At 39.4% G+C, this 23,215-nt stretch overlaps 2 protein-coding genes across 4 annotated transcripts in view; one reads left to right on the top strand and one right to left on the bottom strand.

Moving 5' to 3' along the window:
- Window positions 1–23,215, bottom strand: part of slka (STE20-like kinase a) — a 66,132-nt gene that overhangs the window by 20,676 nt on the left and 22,241 nt on the right. The gene's annotated exons all lie outside the window — the stretch shown is intronic.
- LOC103387638 (SH3 and PX domain-containing protein 2A-like) overlaps window positions 908–23,215 on the top strand; it is a 48,836-nt gene continuing 26,528 nt past the window's right edge. For 2 of the 3 annotated variants that reach the window (XM_025060529.1, XM_008322374.3), the window contains exons 1-6: window positions 908–1,523; window positions 6,200–6,280; window positions 12,158–12,233; window positions 13,697–13,773; window positions 14,374–14,465; window positions 20,107–20,138. In XM_025060529.1, the coding sequence (XP_024916297.1) occupies window positions 1,452–1,523; window positions 6,200–6,280; window positions 12,158–12,233; window positions 13,697–13,773; window positions 14,374–14,465; window positions 20,107–20,138 (430 nt within the window). In that variant the 5' untranslated portion in view covers window positions 908–1,451. The remainder of the gene's footprint in view (window positions 1,524–6,199; window positions 6,281–12,157; window positions 12,234–13,696; window positions 13,774–14,373; window positions 14,466–20,106; window positions 20,139–23,215) is intronic. The other variant, XM_008322375.3, reaches the window with a different exon arrangement.

The raw sequence follows: 23,215 nt of genomic DNA, 5'->3' as shown, positions 1-23,215 counted from the left end.
GTAGTCACCACAAGAAGGCAGTAAAGACCTCTAGCAAATGATCATACGATATTAGTGCTGTTGGAAGTGTTGAGATTACTTTATTTTTTTTTATAAAACTAGTTCTATAGCTACTTAAAAATAATGAAAAGGTTGGAAAGGTTTGTATTTTATTTTATAGACAGTAATGTGTTTAAATGTTTAAACAGTACGGTTTGAATATACTACAAGAACAACCAAATGCAACAGTCAATCTGTTTTTCATTTCTATATAGTTTTGGTATGTAGTTTATAGAATAGTAAAAAGTATAATAAAATCCTCATCAATTAGTTTCAGTTATTTGTCATTTCTTTCTTTCAACTAACGCCCTTAATGCAGGGTGTGCTCTTACTACAATGTTTAAGGTACTCACCCAGTCTGGTACTTAAAATAATTACCTACACAAGTTACCAATTTCTCCCGATTTAAGTTATTAATTTTGCTAAATGTTTTGTGTCATTTTAAAAAAGAATAAAAGAAGAACACTTGCCAGACTTTCTAGTCTTAGATTATATTTTCTTGACTTTGTATATTTTTATATATGGCGCTACTCCTTAAAATATTGCAATGTCTATTTCTAAAAGTCCTTACTAATGTAAGTTACAGCTAAGTCTTAAAGACTTACATTATTATTACGTTATTGTAAGCCCTATACCTCTGTCTTCATTATTTAAAACTTTAATTTGTTTAAATTCAATAACATCGAACCGGAAGTAGTCTGATCCGGTGACAGAGAAGGGACTTTTAACTTCTCTCTAATTTATTTAAGTTTAATTAAGTACTTATAATATTGTTAATAACCAGAAAAGTATAACCTTAACCTCCTTAATATAACCTTAATCATGTTAGGTTACTGAGCCTGAAATATACGCCCAACATCACCGACGTGACTTTCCTATTACCGTAAACATTAAAATAATCGCGCAGTTAAACTCCACTCGCAGCTATCTTCAGTGGTATTTGTTATAGTATCCACAGGTAAGAATAGAGGGACAGGTGAAAAAAAGTAAAGTTCTCCTACAGATCCCGCTGTGGTTTCCGACAGAGATCAGCTAAAACGGAACCTCCGTGTTCATGTTCGTTGACATTTGGGAGGAATAGTAGGAGGATGACCGGGAGGAGGAGTAGTCCAGGGAAGAATCGTCAGTTTTATTGCGTTGTCACAGTGCTCAGGGAGTTCAGAAGCGCTCGGACCGCCTGATGTGATTATTTCGTGAGTCCACCCAAAATCTGAGCAAGGAGAGCAGTTATCCTATCTCCTATTTCACCTCCTCCCAGAACTACTGTACTCTGTCCAACTTTCCCCCTAAGTGTCCTCTCAAGGCTGCTCCTTGGTGGTGTTTTGAAGCCCAAACTCGTTTTCATGGCTTAAAACACACTTCTTTTGCAGTCATTGTAAAAATATCTTGAAGAAAAATTTCTAGAGGTGAAGATGCAACTTCGCACGGTCCTGGACGTGAATGTTGTGGATGTGCAGAAGAGAAGGAATCCATCCAAGCACTATGTAAGTTTGACTTTTAAAAACGGATCTGTCTGTACCGTTATGTGGTGGCGTAGGTAATGCTGCGGCTGTTACGGTCATTCTGACCTACATTATAGCGATTGAAGTACTAATGAGTAATGAGACTGAAGTATTGATACTTTGTACGGATGTATCTGTTTTTGTTTATCCATTGCCTTATGTTATGCACGTTTTTTAAACGATCGGAAACAATTTATTTGTTATTTAATGGTTTGCACAATCGCAACGAAATACTACAGTGGCATCAATGCGTTGTTTTCATTTGCATCTTTTTTCCCCAATCAATTCAATCAGAAAACGGTATCTGGGGAAATATCGGGAGTGCCCATTGTGGTCTCAGCAGCTGGAAAGGGCATGATCTCGTCAGTATTTAATGACGACATCCCTCCTGACGCAGGAAAAGACCATAGACTGTACAAAAATGCTGGATTAAGTCACTGTGTTGCAAAAGTGCAGCTTTAGCTCCAACGTCCAGAGCTTACATTAAGAAAATATATTGTATTGTCAAATAGGCTTTTTGAGCATTTAAAGGAAATGATGGGAGCCACAAGCTCATCTGCAACATTAGCATTTTCATTATTTTCAATATTTAACAAAGTAAGGCAAATGCTGAATGTTCATTAAAATTAGGGACATGTGCCATGATAAATGTTTTCATGAAAAACATAACTCTTCTACTGCTGGAGAACATGATTGGTGTTTAAGTCATAGATAATACTGTACCAAAAGTGACAATATTCACATTAACATTGAATCCCTAAGTAAGACGTCATCTTAAGTGCAAGATCTAGGATCACCTGAGATAGTAGTATTTTGGAGTTTCACAAATAAAGATTGTACACCATTGTACACCACATTATCCTTACAGCAGTGCATTCAAATTAAAACACTACTGCCTACCAATGATGCCTGCCTGTCATCATTGATCCACAGAGACATCCATTCCTAAGGTTTAAGGGCCACTACTTGTGTCAGAAAACGTACAGTTATAAATAATTTAAAGAAACTGACACAGTCAAAACTGTAAAGATTATATATTAATAACTTGTTGATAGGCTTCTTATAATAATTAGCAAAAACTATTTCATGACATTTAAGCGACAGTTTAGTTCTTTATGTTTGAGTTTGAAGGTATCCATGTTGTACTTCCTTAAAAATTAGCAAGGGTCATACTTATCTAATTTGTTAGCGGGAGTGCACCTTCCCATCACATGTACATGTGGACACTCATCTGTACCGCACACACACTGACACATGCAGTATTATTGTGAAATACTTTACCAGTAAATGTGAACTGTGCTCTATGACTATTAGGTGGCTCATTAAATTAAAAAAAATATTTTTAAGAACTTTACTGAAGCCACTGTCACACAATCCATCAGCCTACACACGTGTCAGCAGATCCAGTAGTTTGGAATAAGACAGGAGTAAAAGTCTGATGTCTAAAATGTTGGCCGTGGGCAGGACTTGTGGATGTTTGGCTTTGTCTGACAAACAGTTTCTCACATCTTTGCGAAGGTGGATGGTTGGTGTTGACATTAAAATATCTGACTGTTACGAAAGACCACAAGAAAAGCTCTCACCACACGGCAGTTAGTACACTTACAATTATGCTGTTGAAAAAACAAAACCCAAACACTATCTAATCCTGACTATGGTTATGTTTACAATGTACAAGAATAGTCAGTACAGTACGACCACTGTCTTCTTGTGGGCAAGGAACTTGAATATCTTTTAAAGTTACAATTCTTTTCTTCACAAATACAATAGTCTCCTTTTCTTCCCTTTTTTTAAACCAATGTCAGTGCTGAAGTGTTAGTCATTTAAAATTGCTTCACACTCATAAAGTCATGAGAGGAAAAATCACCAGTCTGGGGAATTTAAGTGCCTTTTTGTAGCGTCTAGCTGTAAAATTGTACCAACAAACAAATGTGTTTTTTCCTGCCTTAGTTTACTGTCTGTGGTCATTTAGAAAGGTGATCTCACTCTGCAGGGCTTTCAGTAGACTAAACCATTACCTACCAAAATCTTAGGTAGGTTAAAATATTTTTTAAATATTATTTATCTGTTGGTTGATGACACTGAGCCAGCCTTAATTTCAGATATAAGAGAAATCTGGTTTTGGACCTGTTTTTATGGGACAGCTTTAAGTCAAATCCATCAAATCCATCCATCCATCCATCCATTTTGGCCATTTGTTAGCTTACTATGACCAACTTAAAAATACTGCAATAGATCCTTATCTTTATATATATCACTTTATTACTTTCAAATGTTATATATTTTTTGCAAATTATAACCCCTTTGTAGGTTCACATAAAAATGATCTATTATTTGCCAGGCACTGGTGGATTAGTGGTTAAGGAAGCAGACTTGTGTCCAGAAGGTTTCAGGTTTGAGTCCACCATCTGCTAAGTTACCACTGAGGTGCACAGAGCATGGTACCATCCCCACACACTGCTCCCCAGGTGCTTAAAGCTGCCCACTGTTCACTTTGGTGATTTTCAATTTTTACAATTATCTTCAGTGACCACTTCTTTCTACTGCAAGGCATCAACATATTACATTTTTAAGTATTTGGCGTGGTTGAAACATCATGTTAAAATTTCTTTGTTTATGTTTGTACCGTTTGTTCAGTTGCCACTGATTCACTGCTAATCTTAGTCCTGACCTAAACACATTTAAGTTGTTTTTAATGCTCAAATGTTCAGATTATGGCACATTACTCTGAGGATTATCTTCGTATTGTCACTTCACCAATGGGAACAAACACATCAGTGCTGTTAGCATGGCTGTTGAGTTGTTCATCTGCATTGTCTGGTCTTGGCATAGTCTTAGTGACCTGACTGTTTTGTCTCAGTGGTCCTGCAAAAATCAATCAGTCCATCAGGTACAATTCAATTAATTAACCTGAGAGTTGGGATCAATTGCATCATCCATCTCCTGCAGAAGGAGGCTTCCAGAGGCCACTAAACACAGGGCACAGTTATTCCCTCGGGACGGAAACCGGAGGTGACGGTTGACTGGGAAGTCCCCACATGGGAAGAAGAAGGAGAAGGCAAAAAAAAATCTCATTATCTATGAGCTAAGCAACTGAAAATGCTTATCCGGTTTCGAAAAGGAAAGAAGCAGCTCTTTGTCTTTTGTTCCCACTGTTAAAGTGTGACTTCCTCCCAGGAACTGATAGAGAGCATGGCAACTAATTCTTGTTTACATACATTGTCATAGGAAGCTGATGTCAAAGGACGTTCAATTCAGTTGAATGTCTTTAGCCTGTGCATTAAAAAAAGCTCATCCGATACAGACTTTAATATTTAGGGCGGAAATATGCCTGACAGCTAATGGTAATTAAATGCAGATGGACCTCACACTCTTATGAATGTGTTTACTTGTATTGAATCTGCGGGAAGAGGGTCATTATGTTGCTTTTAATTGCTGTAATCTTCATTTGACATCAACAAGATTTAATCTAAATACCGCAATCAAATCATGTCTCTCTTACTGTATAATTGAACCGAACTGAACATTGCACATGAATTACTTCATATCACGCGTAAATTATATCGGTACAACTTGAAAGCATATAATTCTATCTATTATAAAGTATGATGTACGTACGTACGGTTTAGAACGTGATTGTTCATAGCAGATACCTGAAGGCAGCATTATGATGTTTTTCTTTCAATAAATGCCTAATCCTGCTGTAGTCTTTCCTACATATGTCGTAAAGAAAAGAGTTTGGTTGCAATCGATCCAAATTGCATGAAGAGTCTGTATTGTTGTGCACCTACATATTATACATAAATACAAGCTTTGGGGTTTCGCTGTCATCATTCTGACCTTAAACAACCTGTGTTGGAGCAACAGCACTCATGTGTGGCTGCGCTGTCTGCATTTAATTAGCCAACTGCTGCAGCACTTGATCTGCTTCATTGCACACTGTTACTGTGCGTCCAGAAGTAGGAGTGCAGAGTAACTGATGTCCTTACAGATTGACACCATGTGTGTAAATACTGCTTTTGGGAAAGGTGATTTTCCCTGCATGGAGATGGAGTTGCTGTGAACCCTCCGAGCATGCACAATAGATTTTGTTGTATAAGAGGGATTTATTTTGAGAATATGTTTTCTAAAATACTTTTGTATGCCCTGTTCTTCACTGTTATCAGCCAAGGAAAACCTGTTTCCACTGCAGCTTCTGTTGCGATAAACAATTCCCTCTTTCATTATTCTTGTTGATAGATGGACATGCTAGGAGTTGTTGACATAATGGGAGGCATTTGCCACTACAGGCAGATGAATCAGGTGGAGCTAAGGTGTAAAATATATATTACGGAATGATTACTTCCCAGTGTTTTTGTATTAAACTTCTCTATTGCCTCTTCTCTATTATTCTATACTTGTTTTAAAATTATCCCATTTTAAAAAAATCCACAAAACTCAATGAATAATTGACTTGAAATCCATTAAACCTGCTTTTCAGTGTGACCGAAGCCCATGAACGTAATGAGTTTGCGTGACCTCTTCTGACCTTTTAAGGTCAAGTCAGGAGGAATGCACTTGGAGTCATTAGGGTAGGCAAAGCCAGAGTGGTGCGGTGTCACCTTTGACAAAGCACATTGTTCCTAATGGGCCCGTCTTGTTTGTTCTTCTCTCACTAGGTGTACCTCATCAGTGTCACTTACTCTGACTCCACGTCTCACGTCATCTACAGGAGGTACAGCAAATTCTTTGACCTGCAGGTTTGTTCCACACGCAACACAAACACATTTGTTCTGCGGTGTGAATCATATATATTTTTTGTCCCTTTTATGAAATAAAGAAATTAAATGTTAAAACATTTTGCAAGTTATGGAAACACTGAAGTAGAAATACTGTTTACAGCAGTTGAACACCAAAGCAAATTGACGTGAGTAAAGGTTTAGAAATTAAGGGATTCAGAGGTCTTAAAAAAAATCTTAAATCAGCCTTTAAACAATAAGCAGACGTAAGTAAAGGTTTAGAAGTTAAGGGATTCAGAGGTCGGTAGGATTTCCTATCTTAAATCAGCCTTTAAACAATAAGCCATTATTAAAAAAAAAGAAAAGCTCTTGGTGAAAGAATGCAGTTGTAACAAGTTTGAGGGAACACATTAATAATTGGTTCTATATTGATGATTTATCTCCCAAAATGAGGCATCATTTTAATTTTTATCACACAGCTCTTAAAGGTTTACAGCACTACAGTAAAGTGTTGCTCTGGGCTATATAGTACTTGCTCCTATCTTTGCATCAGGTTGATACTGTACTTATTCTAAGGTCCTTTTTTTTTTATTCAGGAGGCAAATGTTCTCACCAAACCTAAATGTATGACATGTTTTTTCTTGAAGATTTTTAGATTTTATTTGTTAAAACAACCCATGCACCAGTTCTGCTACAATCACTTTCTTTCTGGGCACCCATATTTTAAAAGTCACAAACCTTTGCGACCCGAGTCAATAGACAGAGGGTCACAACCCAGTCTTTGGGAAACAATGATCTACAAAAAAAAATTTCTTGCGACCCACCTGAGGGTCACAACCCAGTCTTTGGGAAACAATGATCTACAGCAGAGCGCAGAAAGAGAGCTGCTGTTTGTATAAGGCAAACCAGAACGACTGCAGACCTTTCCTTCAAACAGAGACGGGGGTGGCGGCCAGGGTTTTGCGTTAAAATAAAAGCTTAAAAATACCGTTCTTATATTAAACTCTACTCTGTTTAAACTTCTGTTTTATTCATAATTTCTAAACCTGGCGGGGCAGAGGGGGAAATCCAGTCAGCTGAAGCAGTAAAACATTCCCGCTTAGTCAGCATGGAGTATACAGTACAGCATGCAAAGATATATCTTAGTATTATTCAGATTTTTTTTTTCAAAACTTTCTAACAATTGTTCTTACTCAGTCTAACCACACACACATTTATGGTTCTTCAAACGATGTGTACATTTAAATCAGTGCATGCCTTAGTCAGCACTGTTGGTGGTATCTGTGGTATCTAACTTGGCTGATAACCCCCTATAAGCCAGGCCACTTTTTTTTACAGTGGCTCTGGGTGACTGGTTGTGCAGAACACAGCAGAGGAAACCCTTTGTTTTCTGGTCTCTTGGTGATAGCCAGGAAAAGTCTCTGCTCTGTTTGATGGAAACTGCTTCTCTCCACTCTCTCTATAAACCTCGGTCTTGTCCATAGATCTGCTGCTGGGCGTGTTTGTCAGGCCATGGTAACACACACAAAGGACAACAGTTTGCAGCTGTCTATACAAAATGGGTGGGGCCGCTGTGTTTCTATCCTTCCTTACATGAATACTGTCCCATAGGTGAAAGGTGGGTTATCTAAGCACATTGAGAGCACTCACTCGGAGAACACAAACATTGAGATGTTTCCTCAGAGCTAGTTTAGACAGCACGCAAACAAACAAACAGATGATGACCAACGATAAATGCAGGAGGAGGATGTTAGCCTTGTTAATTTAAGTACCAATCCCAGAACGCACTCAGTGAAAACCGGGAGGAAGTTGCGGCCAGGAAAGGGCGGTGGGGGGTCTGGGTTAATGGGCAGAATTAGAGCCTTGAAGGCAGAGGCTGAAAGGAGGATCGTTTTCATCACAACACACAGAAAAGCGCAGCTGTTGCTGCAGGTATGTCCACGCTTTGCAAAGTTAAGCACTAATGCAAACGTCTTGCTTTGCTCTACATCCGTACTAAATTATTTTCGTTTTCCTCGGGCAGGAACTGAGCCTTTCTGGGCATCTCACTTCAGGCCTTTGTCCTCGGAGCACAGCGGCACGTTTAATTTTCTAAGTTTGGGCCTGACCAGTGTTACCATGATCTCATCCGATGAGCGTTGATTCAGAACGAACAGTTAAGTAGGGTCACGAAACAACACATGCCTATGGAGAAGTGGGTCCACATACGCTGTACTCTTAGCACTGCATACCGAGTCAGAAGTACCTCGAGTATGTGTCAATAAGAGGCAGTTTTGCAGTTTGTCTTATAGAACCAAGAAGGAACAGATTGATTGCCTGATGGATGTCAAGAGGTTCACTCATCAGTGTTTTTAAAACATCTCCCAAACACTTAACATAACTCACCGCCGCTCCACCGTGAAGCCATTACCATAAATTATACTCCTTTGTATCTCCTCTCCTCCCTGTCTGTGTTTTAACTGCTGACTCTGAGTGAGGTGGACTCTTTTAAATGCATGTGCAGATCTGAGCCGACCTTTGTTTTCAGGGCTGAATACTGCTGAGCCTGACCTCCACCAAACCCTGTTCCTGGCTTCAGAATGACATGTCTCTGACCCACAAAGGCCTGACGTAAGCAGAGTTGGTCAGTGTCTGACACACAATTCGCAGTCGTGAGAGGGGCAAGTGAGGTCTCTGACTCCACTGCACACAGGGGAATATGGGTTGTGCAGCCTGGCCTGGTTTTCTCTTGGACTGAAACCCAATAAAAAGTCATTATGTTTGACTGGGAGTGTTGAAAAAACACATTTCCTGTCCGGGTTATAATTTGTCTGGCCTACATTCCTTATTAAGCTGTGATTTAAAAAAGTATTATCCCCGAATGCCCGAAGATGACCTAAAATTAATATTAGAGTATATTGGTAGTGTAGCAGTATTAGGGATGGCTCCATACAACTTTTTGGATACAGATATCAACCAGATACCTTCTTTTCTCCTCAGGCTGTTGCTGCTGAAGTCCCCTGATAGTGTCCCTGTTTACGGCATGTCGCGCAAAGCTATGTTGCATATGGGTTTAGGTATCAGATCGGACAGGCTATAGTTTGCAATTTTGACCAACCATCATTACAATGAAAATTCCTGCATTCCTTCCAGAGTACTTAAAGTAAATGTTCTCTCACCTGTTCTCACCTCACACACTTCACAAAATACTGACCACTGTCCCACGTTGTAAAAGTGAGGTTTTACTGCAAAAACGAGCGTAATAAGCGTAATAAAAACAATGACTTAATAATTATATGCAAAGTACTGATATAAGCTGAAATCTGTTTAAAGACAAAGGAACAAGCGTGCAGTGCAAAAATATCCATTGGGACCCAATGTACCATATTTCGGAAAAATAAAAGTACACATTTTTATTTAATGTTAAAGATCCAGTCTGCATATTACCACTGAACAGAATGGTACTACCAAGTACACAGAGCATGAAGTGTATTATTTTTTCTTATTGCTCCCGTACTATAAGCCAGTTTTTTCAACCCAGGGTTCGGGACCCCACATTAGGTTGCTCGGAATTAAAATGGGGTCACCTGAAGTTAGTAATTTAGTAGTATAATTTTCAAAAGTTTGAAGTATAAAAACATCACACACAATCTTGCAGCATGTACATCTTAATTGACGGCTGCGATCACATGACTAAAAAGAATGTCAGATGTCTATAGTCAGTTGCAGATACCACAATGTATGTCCAAGATGATAACCTCAATCATTAGTTTTTACACAAAAGTTTCACAGGATTTTACAATTTTCTCTCTCACAAATTGACAGCCGGTGATGTCATGTAAGGTTATTTCACACTGCACTGAAAACTTGAGACTCTGTATCATTGTCAATAACAAGGACAACGCTGCCTCTCAAACGACATCCACTATAAAATGTAAAGAAATCGGACTCCGAGAGGGATTTTTCACCATAATCTCTCTGCAGTAAACAACTGTCATGTTGCTGTCAAAACACCACCCAGTGATGCAGTCGGATTGTTCTCCCACTGGAACATTCTTCCAGACTCCCCCAGTCAGAGATTCCTCTCCCAGCAGCTTCTTTGTCTGCTGCACACTGTGCTGTCTCTTTGTCTTGTCTTCGCTCCACACTCCTGCGAGTGCAATTATCCCCGAGTGCTCCTGATTATTGTCATTAGAGTCCACAGGAGCTCATGTGGCGTTTTCGCCTGTCAACATGATGCATGGGCGCAATGTCAGAATGACAAAATAGAGATATGCTTGGTGATCCAGTGGGTGACGTGTTCTCCGAGAAGAGTGATTGCATCACAGCACCTGTTGCAGTGTTGATCATTTTCTCACTGGGACGGGTTTCAACTGAATTTATTGACTTTTTTTTTTAAAGGTGGAACGCAGAAGGAAATACACTGTGACTGTTTCTTTTTCCCCATCATATTTTTTTTGTTTTGGCCGCTGCTTTGCTGTGGAGTTCTGGGGTGTTTTCATACACGTGTACTAACACTACTGGATGTAACGCTTCTTTAGTGGCCAAGGCGTTCTCAGAAATTCCACCCGCCCATTACCTCAGAAGGAGAAGCCTCATCCATCTTCAAAGCATGTGTCAGATGAACAAAAGCTGAGATTTTGTGTAAAACGGTTTGGTTCGGTGGTGGGTTCGCTTAAGACCCCATTAAGCGTACAGTGAGGTCAGAGAACTTAACACAGTGTTTGTGTGCAGGTGTGGTTAACCAGAGCTGTTCTTTCTACTCAGCCTATTTTGTTTTCCCTTAAAACACTATAATAACATCTGTTGTCTGAATACAAGTAGGAAAAAAAATCATATTTTGTAGTCTTTATTTCGGAGGAGGGGGAATGCCTACAACTTATATAGATGAGGAGCAAATGCAGCAAAATAGTGCATAAAAAAGGGAAGAACCACAAGAAGAGAAACCCAACCATCTCTTACTGATGGTTTATACAAACAACTCCTACATGTCCAGACAGAGTGGACCCGACTTCATCCTCCAAACCTGATGTTGTTGGTCCACCTGGTTCTCTTTGGGCTGACTCTAGTTTCCCGGTCTTCGCCTCTTGGGCCGCTACGCTTTAACTTGATGCGTACGGTCTTTGCTGTTCAGCCGACCACATCTGGAACAAGGCAGCGCTGCGTCTGGATTATGAGCGTGCCATTACTGCTGGATGCTCTTAGTATATGTGCAATTAAAGCGCTGACGTGATTTATTTCAAGAGGAAACTGGAACCTCCATTCCGTAATGCGGCGCAGACTCTCACACACTTTTAACGACGCATTTGCATTCCATGTTTCACTTTTCCGAGCATGTCTATACGTCGCGTCTATCACAGAGCGCACATGAGTTGTGACACGCTCACGTAGTCTTTGCCACACTTTGGACGAGTGACATCGTCATGGGTTTTTGTAAAGTACGTGACAGGGCGTGTCCCATTCCTATTCGACCTTATCTTCAGAAAGATTGTCATTCTGCTAAACATTGCTACGGCGCCCCCTAATGAATGGAAAAGGCCTGAAAAAGGGTTCTGCTTGTGTCTGTTCCTGAGTGTGTCTGCCTCCTCGAAGAGATCAAAGTGAGGTTGTTTTTGGAGACACTTCATGACACAGAAGCTTTTCAGGACAGATGTAATTACAGTCTATGTTGAATTCAGGCACTGCAACAAGGAGGCCAAGACTTCCCGGAGCGTTTGTAGCCATTGTATTGCGTCTATTCTTGTCCCAAATAACTGTAATGGCAGCTATTAACATATAATGTAGCGACTTAAAAAAAACAAGCAGTGAAAAAACAAACAATGAGTTCTGTTCTTCACACTGCCGTACACCACACCGCTTCCAAATATTTGACATTTAACTGCTTTTGTCATGCTCTACTTTTCCCCCTCCTGTTTCTAGATGCGGATTCTTGACCAATTCCCAATTGAAGGAGGACAGAAAGACCCCAAGAAGAGGATTATTCCTTTTCTGCCAGGTAATAAATAACAATGCACCGCAGCAGCAAAGTCCCTCAGACAGTTAGTGCCAAAACTGTTGTTACCCCTCCGAGGCACTCTATAGCGAGGACAACCACAATGTGTTGCTTTATTCACTGCCATGCTAAATCCAGGCCAAATCAATTTGTGGTCCACCATGTCAGTAGGAGGCCAGCAGAGAGGAATTTGTCTTGTAAAGACACTGAGCAGAGGAGAGCGGAGAAGGGAGCCATTGTTACGCAAGCTGTACTGTACTGTTCAAGTCTGTATTCTGTACACAGCATTTAAACATAGTTATGCGTATAATACACTGCTGTACATATGTGTGTTATGACATTCAGTACAATGACACACAATGTACTGAGGGAGAACAACAGGTGAAACTCTGCAGGGGAAAATACACATTTTTCAAGGATGAATACAGAGCTAAGGTAAAAAACATTTTTACTATAGCTCTGTGTTTGTTTTTATATATATTTTTTAAAAACAGATTAATCACTATTCGTCATGTTAAAGCTGGATTTGATACTTTTCAGCTGAAAATACCACTTTAAAAATATTTCAAATGCCTGGAAGTCGCATTATTTTCATGGGCATTGGGCTTTTTGGAAAGAAAAAAAAGAGTGCAATTTTTAAATGCATTTTAACAGAGTTGCTAGAAAAAGTGGCGTCTGAGAGAGTAGCATGCAAAACAGAAGTCTTGAAGTACATTTGCTTTCTGCAAAAACCCTGTGGTTTTCCTTGGGTCAAAGGTCATCTGAGATGGACAATGGAAAAATGTGTTGCCGTCAGTGAAATTCCACATCAGTAACGTCAGGAGTGGTCGTACCACAGTCTCTGTGTGGACGTTAAAGAACACGTTAATGGACGTTAATTAATATATATGACTTTTAGAGGAGAATACGTTGCAAACAAAGTTATGTCTGTTCTAAGAAACACTATAGATTTTACTGCAATGAAATACTTGGTCCCATCACACGGACCTCACATTAAAGAGCGTAGATTTATAATCAGAGAGCGTGTTTCTGATCTACTCTAGCCTGCCTGCAGATCCATCTTCTATTGCAATTTTAGCTAAATAAACCAACCTATAATAGACATGAAAAGTTCTATCCACCTCTGACATTCATGTTCACTGTTTGAATTTAGACAGTACATCATTGATTATCAACTGGTGGCCTGCGGGCCCAATCTGGCCAGCCGAAGTGACATACCACCTCTGGCCCATGACTGGACTTCAAAATTGTGAAGATGAAAGAGAAAATATCATGTGGTCCTCACTATTAAAGCAATAGAAAAAAACCAACAGTAATCCCTATCCCTATCCATTTAAAACAAATAGATTTTTGTGTCCAGCCCCACAAATGTCTGTCTGGAAAGATTCCGACCCTCTGACAAATATAGGTGGTGACACCTGACCAACATTTTTAAAACTGCATACTTTATCTTTATCTACTTTCAGGCAAAGTCCTGTTTCGTCGAAGTCACATCAGAGATGTGGCTGTCAGAAGACTGAAGCACCTGGACAATTACTGCAAAGTAAGCCGGCTTATTTCTTGTCTATTTCTTGTGTCTCCCTGCTCTGCCTCCTGAAGCATTTTGCTGGAGCTTTTCCAGAGCAGGCCTCAACATCTATCCCCTCCACCAGCCTCGACCGGAAAGCGACTGTTCTATCTGTGCTGCTCATTTCCTGTCACCCCATGCAAATAGGCAGCCTATAAAGGAAACGAGGGAAATGGGGTATGGCAACATCCAAAGAGTCAGAATGAGTCAGCAGTCAGAAAGTTTAGGGTTGAGTGCAGTCGGCTTCCTGACCTGCCCTACGTTCAGCGGGGACGGTGGTGGAATAAAAATGTGGGGCAGGTGTGTTGTCAATATCGGCTGAGATGGAAACACCCCAGCTGACAATAATTCAAAATTTAGTATGAAGTTGTGTCTATGAAACTATATTCTGACTGTACTGGAATACAGGAGAGCATTGTTAGCTTTAGCGCTTAGCTCTGAGGCTCCCTCTCTGCCTCCACTCATGTCAATGAATGAAACTTCTGAACTGAACTAAAAACTGTACCACACACAACACACCTTTTCATTTCTTAAAATTGGAACCTGTTGTTTTTCTGCCTCTCTCCTCTGGTGCAGGCCCTGCTCAAGCTTCCTGTCAACATTTCACAAAGTGAGGAAGTCCTGAAGTTTTTTGAAACCAAGTCTGAAGACCTCAACCCTCCCACCGAGTGAGTGGCTGTCATTAATTCACTTTATAAATCACACACATTTCTAGTTATATGAGCTGCCGGATACCAAGCACTGCCCTCTGTTCCTTAGTCTTGAATTACCAAGGCCCCGGCTGTGTGTGATTTCAAGGGGGCAGATCTTTTTCACTTAATCTGACCTGCCTCCGTCCAGAGGCCTCGCAGTGTCCGAGAGATGATTGATCGAAGCCAGAGAAAAGGGATTATGTTTCATCAGCACATGTTCCTCCCCCGGTGACACCCGATTCTAGAAAACATCAGTGTGGGATGAGTTTAGTCATGATAGCAGATGAGGCTCTCGGGCCGGTCATCTGTCATTCTCAGTTCAAATCCACGGTGGTAGTAATTACAGAGTGGCTGTTCTTTTCCTTTCTTTCTTTCTTCTTTATTTCGCCTGTTTTTCTAAGATTTTTTACAGAAATATTTAAATATAAACAACAGTTTTTCATACATTTTCCGACATGTTAGACAAAAGAAAAAAAAAACAAACCTGTCTCTCCGCAAACACCAGGACCACCGCCTCTGACCTCACCATAATCACACATGTTAATCCCACTTCAAAGGGGGATCCTCCTGCTCCAGGCTCACAGACAGGCCAGGGCAGATTAAATTGAGATGTTGAGGTCTGAAAAGCCATGCCACCCAAGAGCTCCCACCACTGCCGGTTGATCCGAGTCGCTTCAGACGGGGCGTTTATTGCCTTGTTTTTTTTGTCACACGCTCATACGAACACAGACGAGACAATCCTCATGTGATGCCATGTGAGCTGTGGTGAATGATTAAAATAGAAAATGGAACATGAGCGTTTACAGACAGGATGTCATATTTTTGATGAACTGTTACATCACATTGTGGGAAAAAATCATTCTACAACATGTTTTGTATTGAGTTTTTAACTGTAAATATGTGTCCTGATCATTTTTTTCTGGTCATTGGATTCAAACGAAAACTATAAATTAGTTTAATTTTCAATTCAAGATGGCGAAAAGGCTTAGAAATACACAAACCTTATTTCCTACTCTGTTCAATTTCCTTAAAACCTCGTCTTTTACTGCCATCTACCGGTCACAAGGTGTTACTGCAGGTAACCGAAAAGCGGCGCCATCATAGGACTTAGAGTTCTGATAGTGACTACGGGGGTTTAAAATAGTATCATTGTTCTGATACAATACAGACGTGTCGAGTGGGTGGGTGTAGGTGCGTCACGCTGTTGCAGGCATTTGTTTTTGATTTATTGACAGCCCCGCAGTGCTCGCAGATACTTATCAGCTCTATTTTAAAATCTTGATAGGCTTTATTAGAGTCACATTTTCAAAAATAGTTTCATAACCACTCAGCTGTGTCTTATAAAAGTGCACTGCCAAGTGTGCCAACATTTTTATTAAAGCATAGTGAAATATTATTGTTAGGCAATCATAACTGCCATATTTGCTTTGACAACAGATTATACCCTGACATTATGAACTGAGAATGTAATAACTATGAAAATTAAAGATGTCGTTGTCGAAAATATAGACTGTATGTTCTTAAGTGAAGGAAGAAGGATTTTGTTGGACAAAAATTCTTGTTTAGAGGACTGTCTGTTTTAATTTAACACTACTATAATCAGATTTATTTTTTTAAATTTAACTCAAGGCGTGACAAATCACTGGGATCAGTATTTTTATGTCTAAAATCTTGAATTTTTAACCAAAAATTTAATATTTTGATCCACCATAAATCATTCAAAATACCTAATAAGACATCTGAGTATCAATTAACCAAAGATTAATAATACATTATAATGAGATTTAACTTAAGGCAGTGGTCCTCTCTCACAGTGGGGGTGTGTGCACAGCACGCAAGGCAAACCAGGGACTGTTAAAGATCTTTTAAATTTCCAATTTTAAGTGATGGCACCGGTCCAAAGCTTGTGCTAATTTATATCTTGTGTAGCAAATAACATGAATAACAATAGTCTGTACGAGTCAATGTACAATCATAACATACAATCATAGGTCATAACAAGAGGCCGTTAATACCTGCGGGTATGACTCGCTCAAAGAACCACCGGTGCTTTGTTACTTTTCTCCGTTCATTCCCGACACCACTACGTCTGTATGATTTCCTCTTTAATGATGCTGACCTGCCGACCCCTCAGCTGGAGGTCGACCCTGCAGAGGTTAATCCCAGGTCAGGCCGGAGGTTCAGTCCAATGTTTACACTCTGCAGCGTGTGGACGCTTTACGTCTTTGGCTCGGCTAAAGAACTCACATCACACATTCCTCTTTTGAAGGCCCACCTACAAGGAGTGAGCTAAAGTTATGTGTTAACAGATGGTTATTGTCAACTCAGGCTCAGGGCAGAATCTCTCAGGCTGAGAATCAAAGAAATATGTTAAGCCCATGCAGACCAAGCACGTGTGTGTGTGTGTGTGTTCAGGTTGGGCGTGAACATCGTCAAATTAACTGTAGGAAATCTTTGACCTTTTGTTCTGTACGGCTGCAGTATGTACATTTAGCTACAAGGGAAAAGTATTGTATTTTTCATGTACATTAATTTGGTTGAACTATTTATTGTAACTATGGAAACAACATCAGTTTGACAGATGAAACCCACCAACTGACTCTTTTATGGTGACCTTGTGTACTCAGTTTTCGACGAGTTTTTCCTCTCTACTCTTCAAATCTGCTGGTAATTCAATAGAAAGTTCACTGATCCAGAGACGTCTGCTCAGTTCCCTCCACAGGAGAATACCACTCCGGCTTTATGCTTTGTGTCTGAAGCTCGCAACCAACAGGTCAAGCATTTACTTCAGTCTCATCATTCACTCCCACTACCCAGCCTGTATACCACTCACCCCCGACATCATCTCTTCCCAGTCAGACTCCCACATCATTACCTCTAGGAAGCTCCTATTTTTCATCTGTTCTTTTCAATCCCACAAAAATGCTTTTATCTGTGCATACTCTTAGTGATGTTAGCCTGTTTTTATATTTTATTTTATATATATAATTTTTACATATTCTTCAGAAGTTCAAATTCACTTTTATGAATAATAAAATCTATTTTTTAAAGGTTTATAAAAATGTTTTTTCCTCTTATGTCCCATAGAAACTAATATAATTTACACTGCCAGATGGTCGTAATTTGTTTGTTCTTTGTACAAACATTGGTAGAAGATCAAACAGATTTTTCCCCCCACTTTGTAACAATCAAATGTTCTGCTGCGTTCGTGGCTAAACTTAATTTCAACGATACTGTAAGTGTATACGTCGAGTGCGACGGAGCAAAACTAAGCTGTGAAATGTGATTTGTTTTAAATGGAAGCGTCTCATTAACCAAACTGTCTCGTATTCGTTCTCGCATCTAAAAACAGCAGAACCCTGCGCCAGAAATGACATCATGTAGCACAACAGAGGGAATCTGTTAAAATAAATGGTAAAAAAATGTTTTCATGGAGCAACAACTGGTGTTGGATTGAGCAAGAGGGATCTTTTCTTTGAGGTCAGCAGATACAAACTTATCATGAAAGGATTTTGAGTCAATGGGTTTGTTATGCTGCTAGTGGTAAAAAAAACACAACTTGTTTAAAACTGCATTCAGATTGAATTACTAGACGTTAACTGGTTGTTTGGTTTGATCCACCAGTTGTAAAAATACTTGATTAGACTGTTCTCATCTCAGTAGTGTTACTGAGATGAGAACAGTGTTAATCCAACATCTCGTATTCTCACTTCAACCATGAAACATCTCTTATTTTAAACCCAGTTCATCCAAAATCTCAGCTTCTTCAGCTCTGGGTGTGTTCATCCCAGACTCACAGATGTTTCGGTCATACATATGCATGACACATGTCAGTTCACTTTAAGGTTTTTTAATGTAGCTGCTGGTCCAGTGTATTCAAAAACTGGATGAGAAAACAGAAAGTTTAAGGACCTGGATGATAACAGATCTCACCTATAACCAGGACTTATCAATACATCAATCACTACATGCTAATGCACAGCATGGCACTCAAACCTAGTGTTTCCCAAACTTTTTTTCCTGGTGACCCATATTTCAAAAGTCACAAACCTTCGCAACCCAAGTCAATAGATATTATTCGTAAACTCCTGGGAAACATGATGCGAGACGACCCCCCCAAAAAAAGAAATCTCTTGCAACATATCTGAGAGTCGTGACCCAGTCTTTGGAAAACTGCTCTAATCCGCCAGGTTTTTCAATTATGTTTTCTCTTTGTGGGATCATAACGTACTTCATATTTTATTAAAGATGACCTGAGGGGAGTCACTGAACTTCACAGGGTTTATTAATGTGAAATCTTTTTTTCCTTTAATCACACTGTGGTGCTGTACGGCTGCCTTTGTTCTGCTACGTGTCTGTGGACCAGGTGGCTACTGTATGTCTATTTCCTATACTGTATATACAGTATGTGGACCAGTCATCAGTGGAACAGTGGCCGCCTGGGTTTTGCAATGGAGAAAATTTAACAAAGAGCCTCAAAAGAAGCAGAAGCTGTATCTGTCTGCCGAGCCTGTCATTGTTTCAGTATACAGTTCAACCAACTTTATCATTTTCTAACCTCTGGCTTACTCTGATTAACAAACCAAAAGAAAGCAATCAGCCAGGGCTCCTTGTAATCTGTGAGCCTTAGCGTGAACCTCACATGAACCACCAAAAACACATTCACTTGAATATACTGTATGAAACCATGTCACTCACCTACGCTAAGACAGTGATAACATCATAATCCAGGACATAGAAACCTGACTCGGGGCATGCCTGGGAGCCATGATGAAGGGCAAAAAGGTCCCACAAAACAAAACAAAGTAGCACAATCCAATGTATGGCGACAACCGAAAAATGTAAACAAAGCCGTCTTTTTTTCCCCGTTCATTTTTGTTTAATTTTATGTAAATATTTATGTAAATATTTGTGTCTAAATGCACTCAGTTTTCAAAAAAATGTTATGGATGTAAAACTGCAACTGTAATTATATATTTTTTGCATGCCTGACATATAATTGTCTTTTTTTTTTTTAAATGCCACATTTACTTTATATTTTTGCATGTATTACAAATGTGGTTTTAAAGGAAAAAGACGTAACATCTTGAATGGGAAATCCAAATTTGTGTAAACTAATTTTGACTGATAACCTGATAACTGGCACTCATTATAATTTTGTCACAATCCACACATTGGAAGGGAAAGCTACTTAAACATTTAAACATGAGAGGGACTCACCCAGAGGCTGTGATACGGTTGTCAAGCAAACACAGACAGCTGCATCAATATTACACACACACACAACGTCTACTGCAGCCCAATATCTGAACGTCTCATTATGGGCTGTGATTGTCCTTGACACACTGTGTTTGGCTGCAGTCCCAGCATGCACCCCATCCTGACTTCCTCCCTGTGCTTGTGGGTCAAGTTCTCTGTGCATTCTTAGAGAGGGTTTGGTTGGTACTGGTGTGCCAACTCAGTCTGGACAGTCCCAGGAAGAGACTCAGCTGTGTCCACTCACCACACACACACACACACACACACTCACACTCACACAACATGTTTGACTTATTCTGACCTCTTGTGCACTCGCACCCACACTGACCATGTTTCTCTGGTGTTGCCTACTTTTCAGAGACTGTGGGAGTTCGGGAAAACGCAAATCAGGTAAGATTCAGTTTTGAGTCATAGCCTTTAGAATCTGTGTCTGTGATTCTAGATGTTAATTTGCATTGACATTTTAAAGACTACTTACAATGTAGTGTAACATTTTGAGTAAGGCTGTCGAGCCAAAAATGTTCAAATCTGACTACCGTATTTTCCGGTATAAGTCGCACCTTTTTTTGTCATCCTTTGGCTAGGTTTGTGACTTATACTCAGGTCTTACTCTTATATTAAAATATATAGTTATATTCACATTGAAAGCCGCTAGAGGGCACTCTAGACCAGTATCTGCTACTCCTGCACTACTGAAAATGTACGTTTGTAATTTTACACAGACAGCCACTAGAGGGCACTGGTGCGACTTATACTACGGAGCGACTTATATATGTTTTATTTTTTTCTTCATTATGCATTTTATGGCTGGTGCGACTTAAACCTCAGTGTGACTTATATTCCGGAAAATAGGGTAATCATAGGGCAGGAGTGGATTAATCACAATTAATTGTAACTAATCACGATTATTTGCGAATCAATCATGATCACAATTAATCATGATAAATCAACATTCTGGTTTTCTGTATATTGCTGGAACACAAAGACAAATCACAGCATGTACAGTAGATGTATGTGTTTCACACCAGTTTTTATCTGACTAATACAAATGGTCTATAACAGGTGCTGGGCTACTCGACGATATTTTAGGCTCCTACATTGTCTGCCAATAACAACGCGTGTATCAACTGTGAATGATAAGTAAATCGCCAGTGGATCGTGCATTTGTGCAACCTCACTGTGCCTATGATTTCGTCCAACTGCTCAACCATTCCACTTGTAGGGCGAGGCCAAGGAGTTGAACAAAGGCATTATTAACAGATGAAAGTTTTCTGGGGTTTTTATAGTCTAGTGTGTTTTGCACATGCTTTGTTAGTTTAGTTTCAGAGACTGGGCAACACTAAACTGTTAATTCTCTTTGTGGGAACAAAACCTCAGATGTTTATGTATGTAAATATGTCCTGTCAGATTTTACATTAATCTTTGAAGTTTGAAGTGTACACATTGTTAGTTTTAGTAAAGCTTTTTATCTGCTTTATCGGATTTATTTACTTTAATCAAATTCAGCATCCAGAATTGCAACACACACTTATTTTAATTATAGAGCACCCTGTTGTTTGTCTTATGCCAGTAAGCATTTGCCAAAATTAAAAAGAAAAATTACCATTTGTTTCTTTGGCCAGAAATGGTTCAAAAATAGATCCAACTGCAGAAGGAACTTTGAAGTATATAAAAATACAAAAGCATGTCTAATCAGAAAAATGAACTTTTATCAAAATGTTTGTGACTGATTATGTGAATGGCTTAAAATGTTTTAGATTTAAACTGTCAACTGCTATTTTGTGTGTGTGTGTGAGGTGTGTGTGCAGCCTGAGAATACCCTCGACCAAATTGCACGTTGTTCTTACAGTCAGATGCCGACATGCTGTGACGGTCATTCTGGTGTGGTTACAGCGAGACATACTGTAGCCTGATGACAAAGGTCTTAGACGGTGAATTGTCTGAGGACAGCGATAGCACACTGTGCTCAAACTGAAACAAGAGCCCAACCTAATTATGTGTTCCATGGTGTTGAGGCTCCGTGTATGAGGGAATTCCAGCTACATTGTGAAATGGAACAACTGTCTTATTTCAGACTATTTGTCTGTGTGAGTGTGTTTGAGTGAGAGAAACCTACACCTATAGTCTGTGGACCATGTTGCATTGGTTTCGGTTGTATTCACATTTGCTGACTACTACCTTCTTGTTAGTACGGTGGGGCTTTGAGATACGAGTTTAATCCGTTCTACAACAGCACTCATATATTGAGCCAATCGTATCTGGAATATTGCATTTTCCCCATTAAAAATAACTTAAACCAAATATACTATTAATGAACTAAATTAAAATTATAAGTATTAAAGAGACAATAATAACACAATTAACTATAAATAACAATAATTCCATGTTTTCCCACCTGTCTTCATGCAAAGAAGTACAAGTACATTAGATATTTATTGTTAGGTGTTCATATTTAATGTGTTTGAGTATTTTTCTTAGTTTCAAAATTCATTAAGCGGGCCGATTTGAAGACCCTAGTGGGCCGGTTTTGGCCTGCAGGCCATATGTTCATCTAGAGAGTTTGTCATATTCTTGAATCTTTCAATCATTTTACAGCTTCAGCTGTTTTCTATGACTTCACCAGCAGTTGGCTGGAGTCGTTATGTTTTTGGGCTGTCCCTCACTGTGTTTGTCTAAAACCTGTGAACATGATATCTGAAGACTGCCTTGAGGGAATTCAGAAGTTGGAACAAATTTTCAGATGGACTTTAAAACCTCTGTGACTTTACAACCCTATTAGCTCATTAGAATGTAGTGCTCAGACATCAAAGTTTTTGGGATTAAGACTAAAAAAACATTCACATTTTAGGTATGAATAAAAAAAAAATCACAAAAAAAAGAAAACCATGAGAAAACACTTAAGTTTGCCAGCTTGCCAACTACTGATTAACTGATTAGATTTGTTTGGCTCAAGTTAAAAGGACCAATTTGTGATGGTCTCATAAACTCGCCTCACATTACTTGTCTGCAGGTCAACAAGTGCATGGTGTCTGGGAAATTGCAATGGTCAGAAAAAGGCCTCCAACTGCTACTTATATCAATTCCTATTATAAAATGTGGTTGTTTGATATTTAAATATTAACAGTGTTGTCTTTGTTCTGGAGATATTTACAGTGTACTCGCTGTGAATGATTCAGTGGAATTAAGGACAAATAATGATAATGCAATAAATGACCGGCACCCAGAGTAATTTAGTGTCCACGGTCAGGGCAGAGCACGTACTGCACAAGTAAGACCTCCATTCTCCGTTTCCAATTCTTCACCATGCTTCCAGTGCTGGACATTAGTGGTTGACAGTAAAAAAAAAAAAAAAAAAAAAAAAGATTGATCTCTCTCTTTTGCAGCTAGACGGCAGATAAAGTGCAGAGAGTGTGTGGTAAATTTGTGCTGTAGCTGCAGATTATGGTTTCAATAATTACACAGTGCAG

The sequence above is a fragment of the Cynoglossus semilaevis genome, chromosome 12, assembly GCF_000523025.1.
Source record: "Cynoglossus semilaevis isolate Cse_v1.0 chromosome 12, Cse_v1.0, whole genome shotgun sequence".
NCBI lineage: Eukaryota > Metazoa > Chordata > Actinopteri > Pleuronectiformes > Cynoglossidae > Cynoglossus > Cynoglossus semilaevis.
This window is presented reverse-complemented; position numbering and strand designations above follow the sequence as displayed.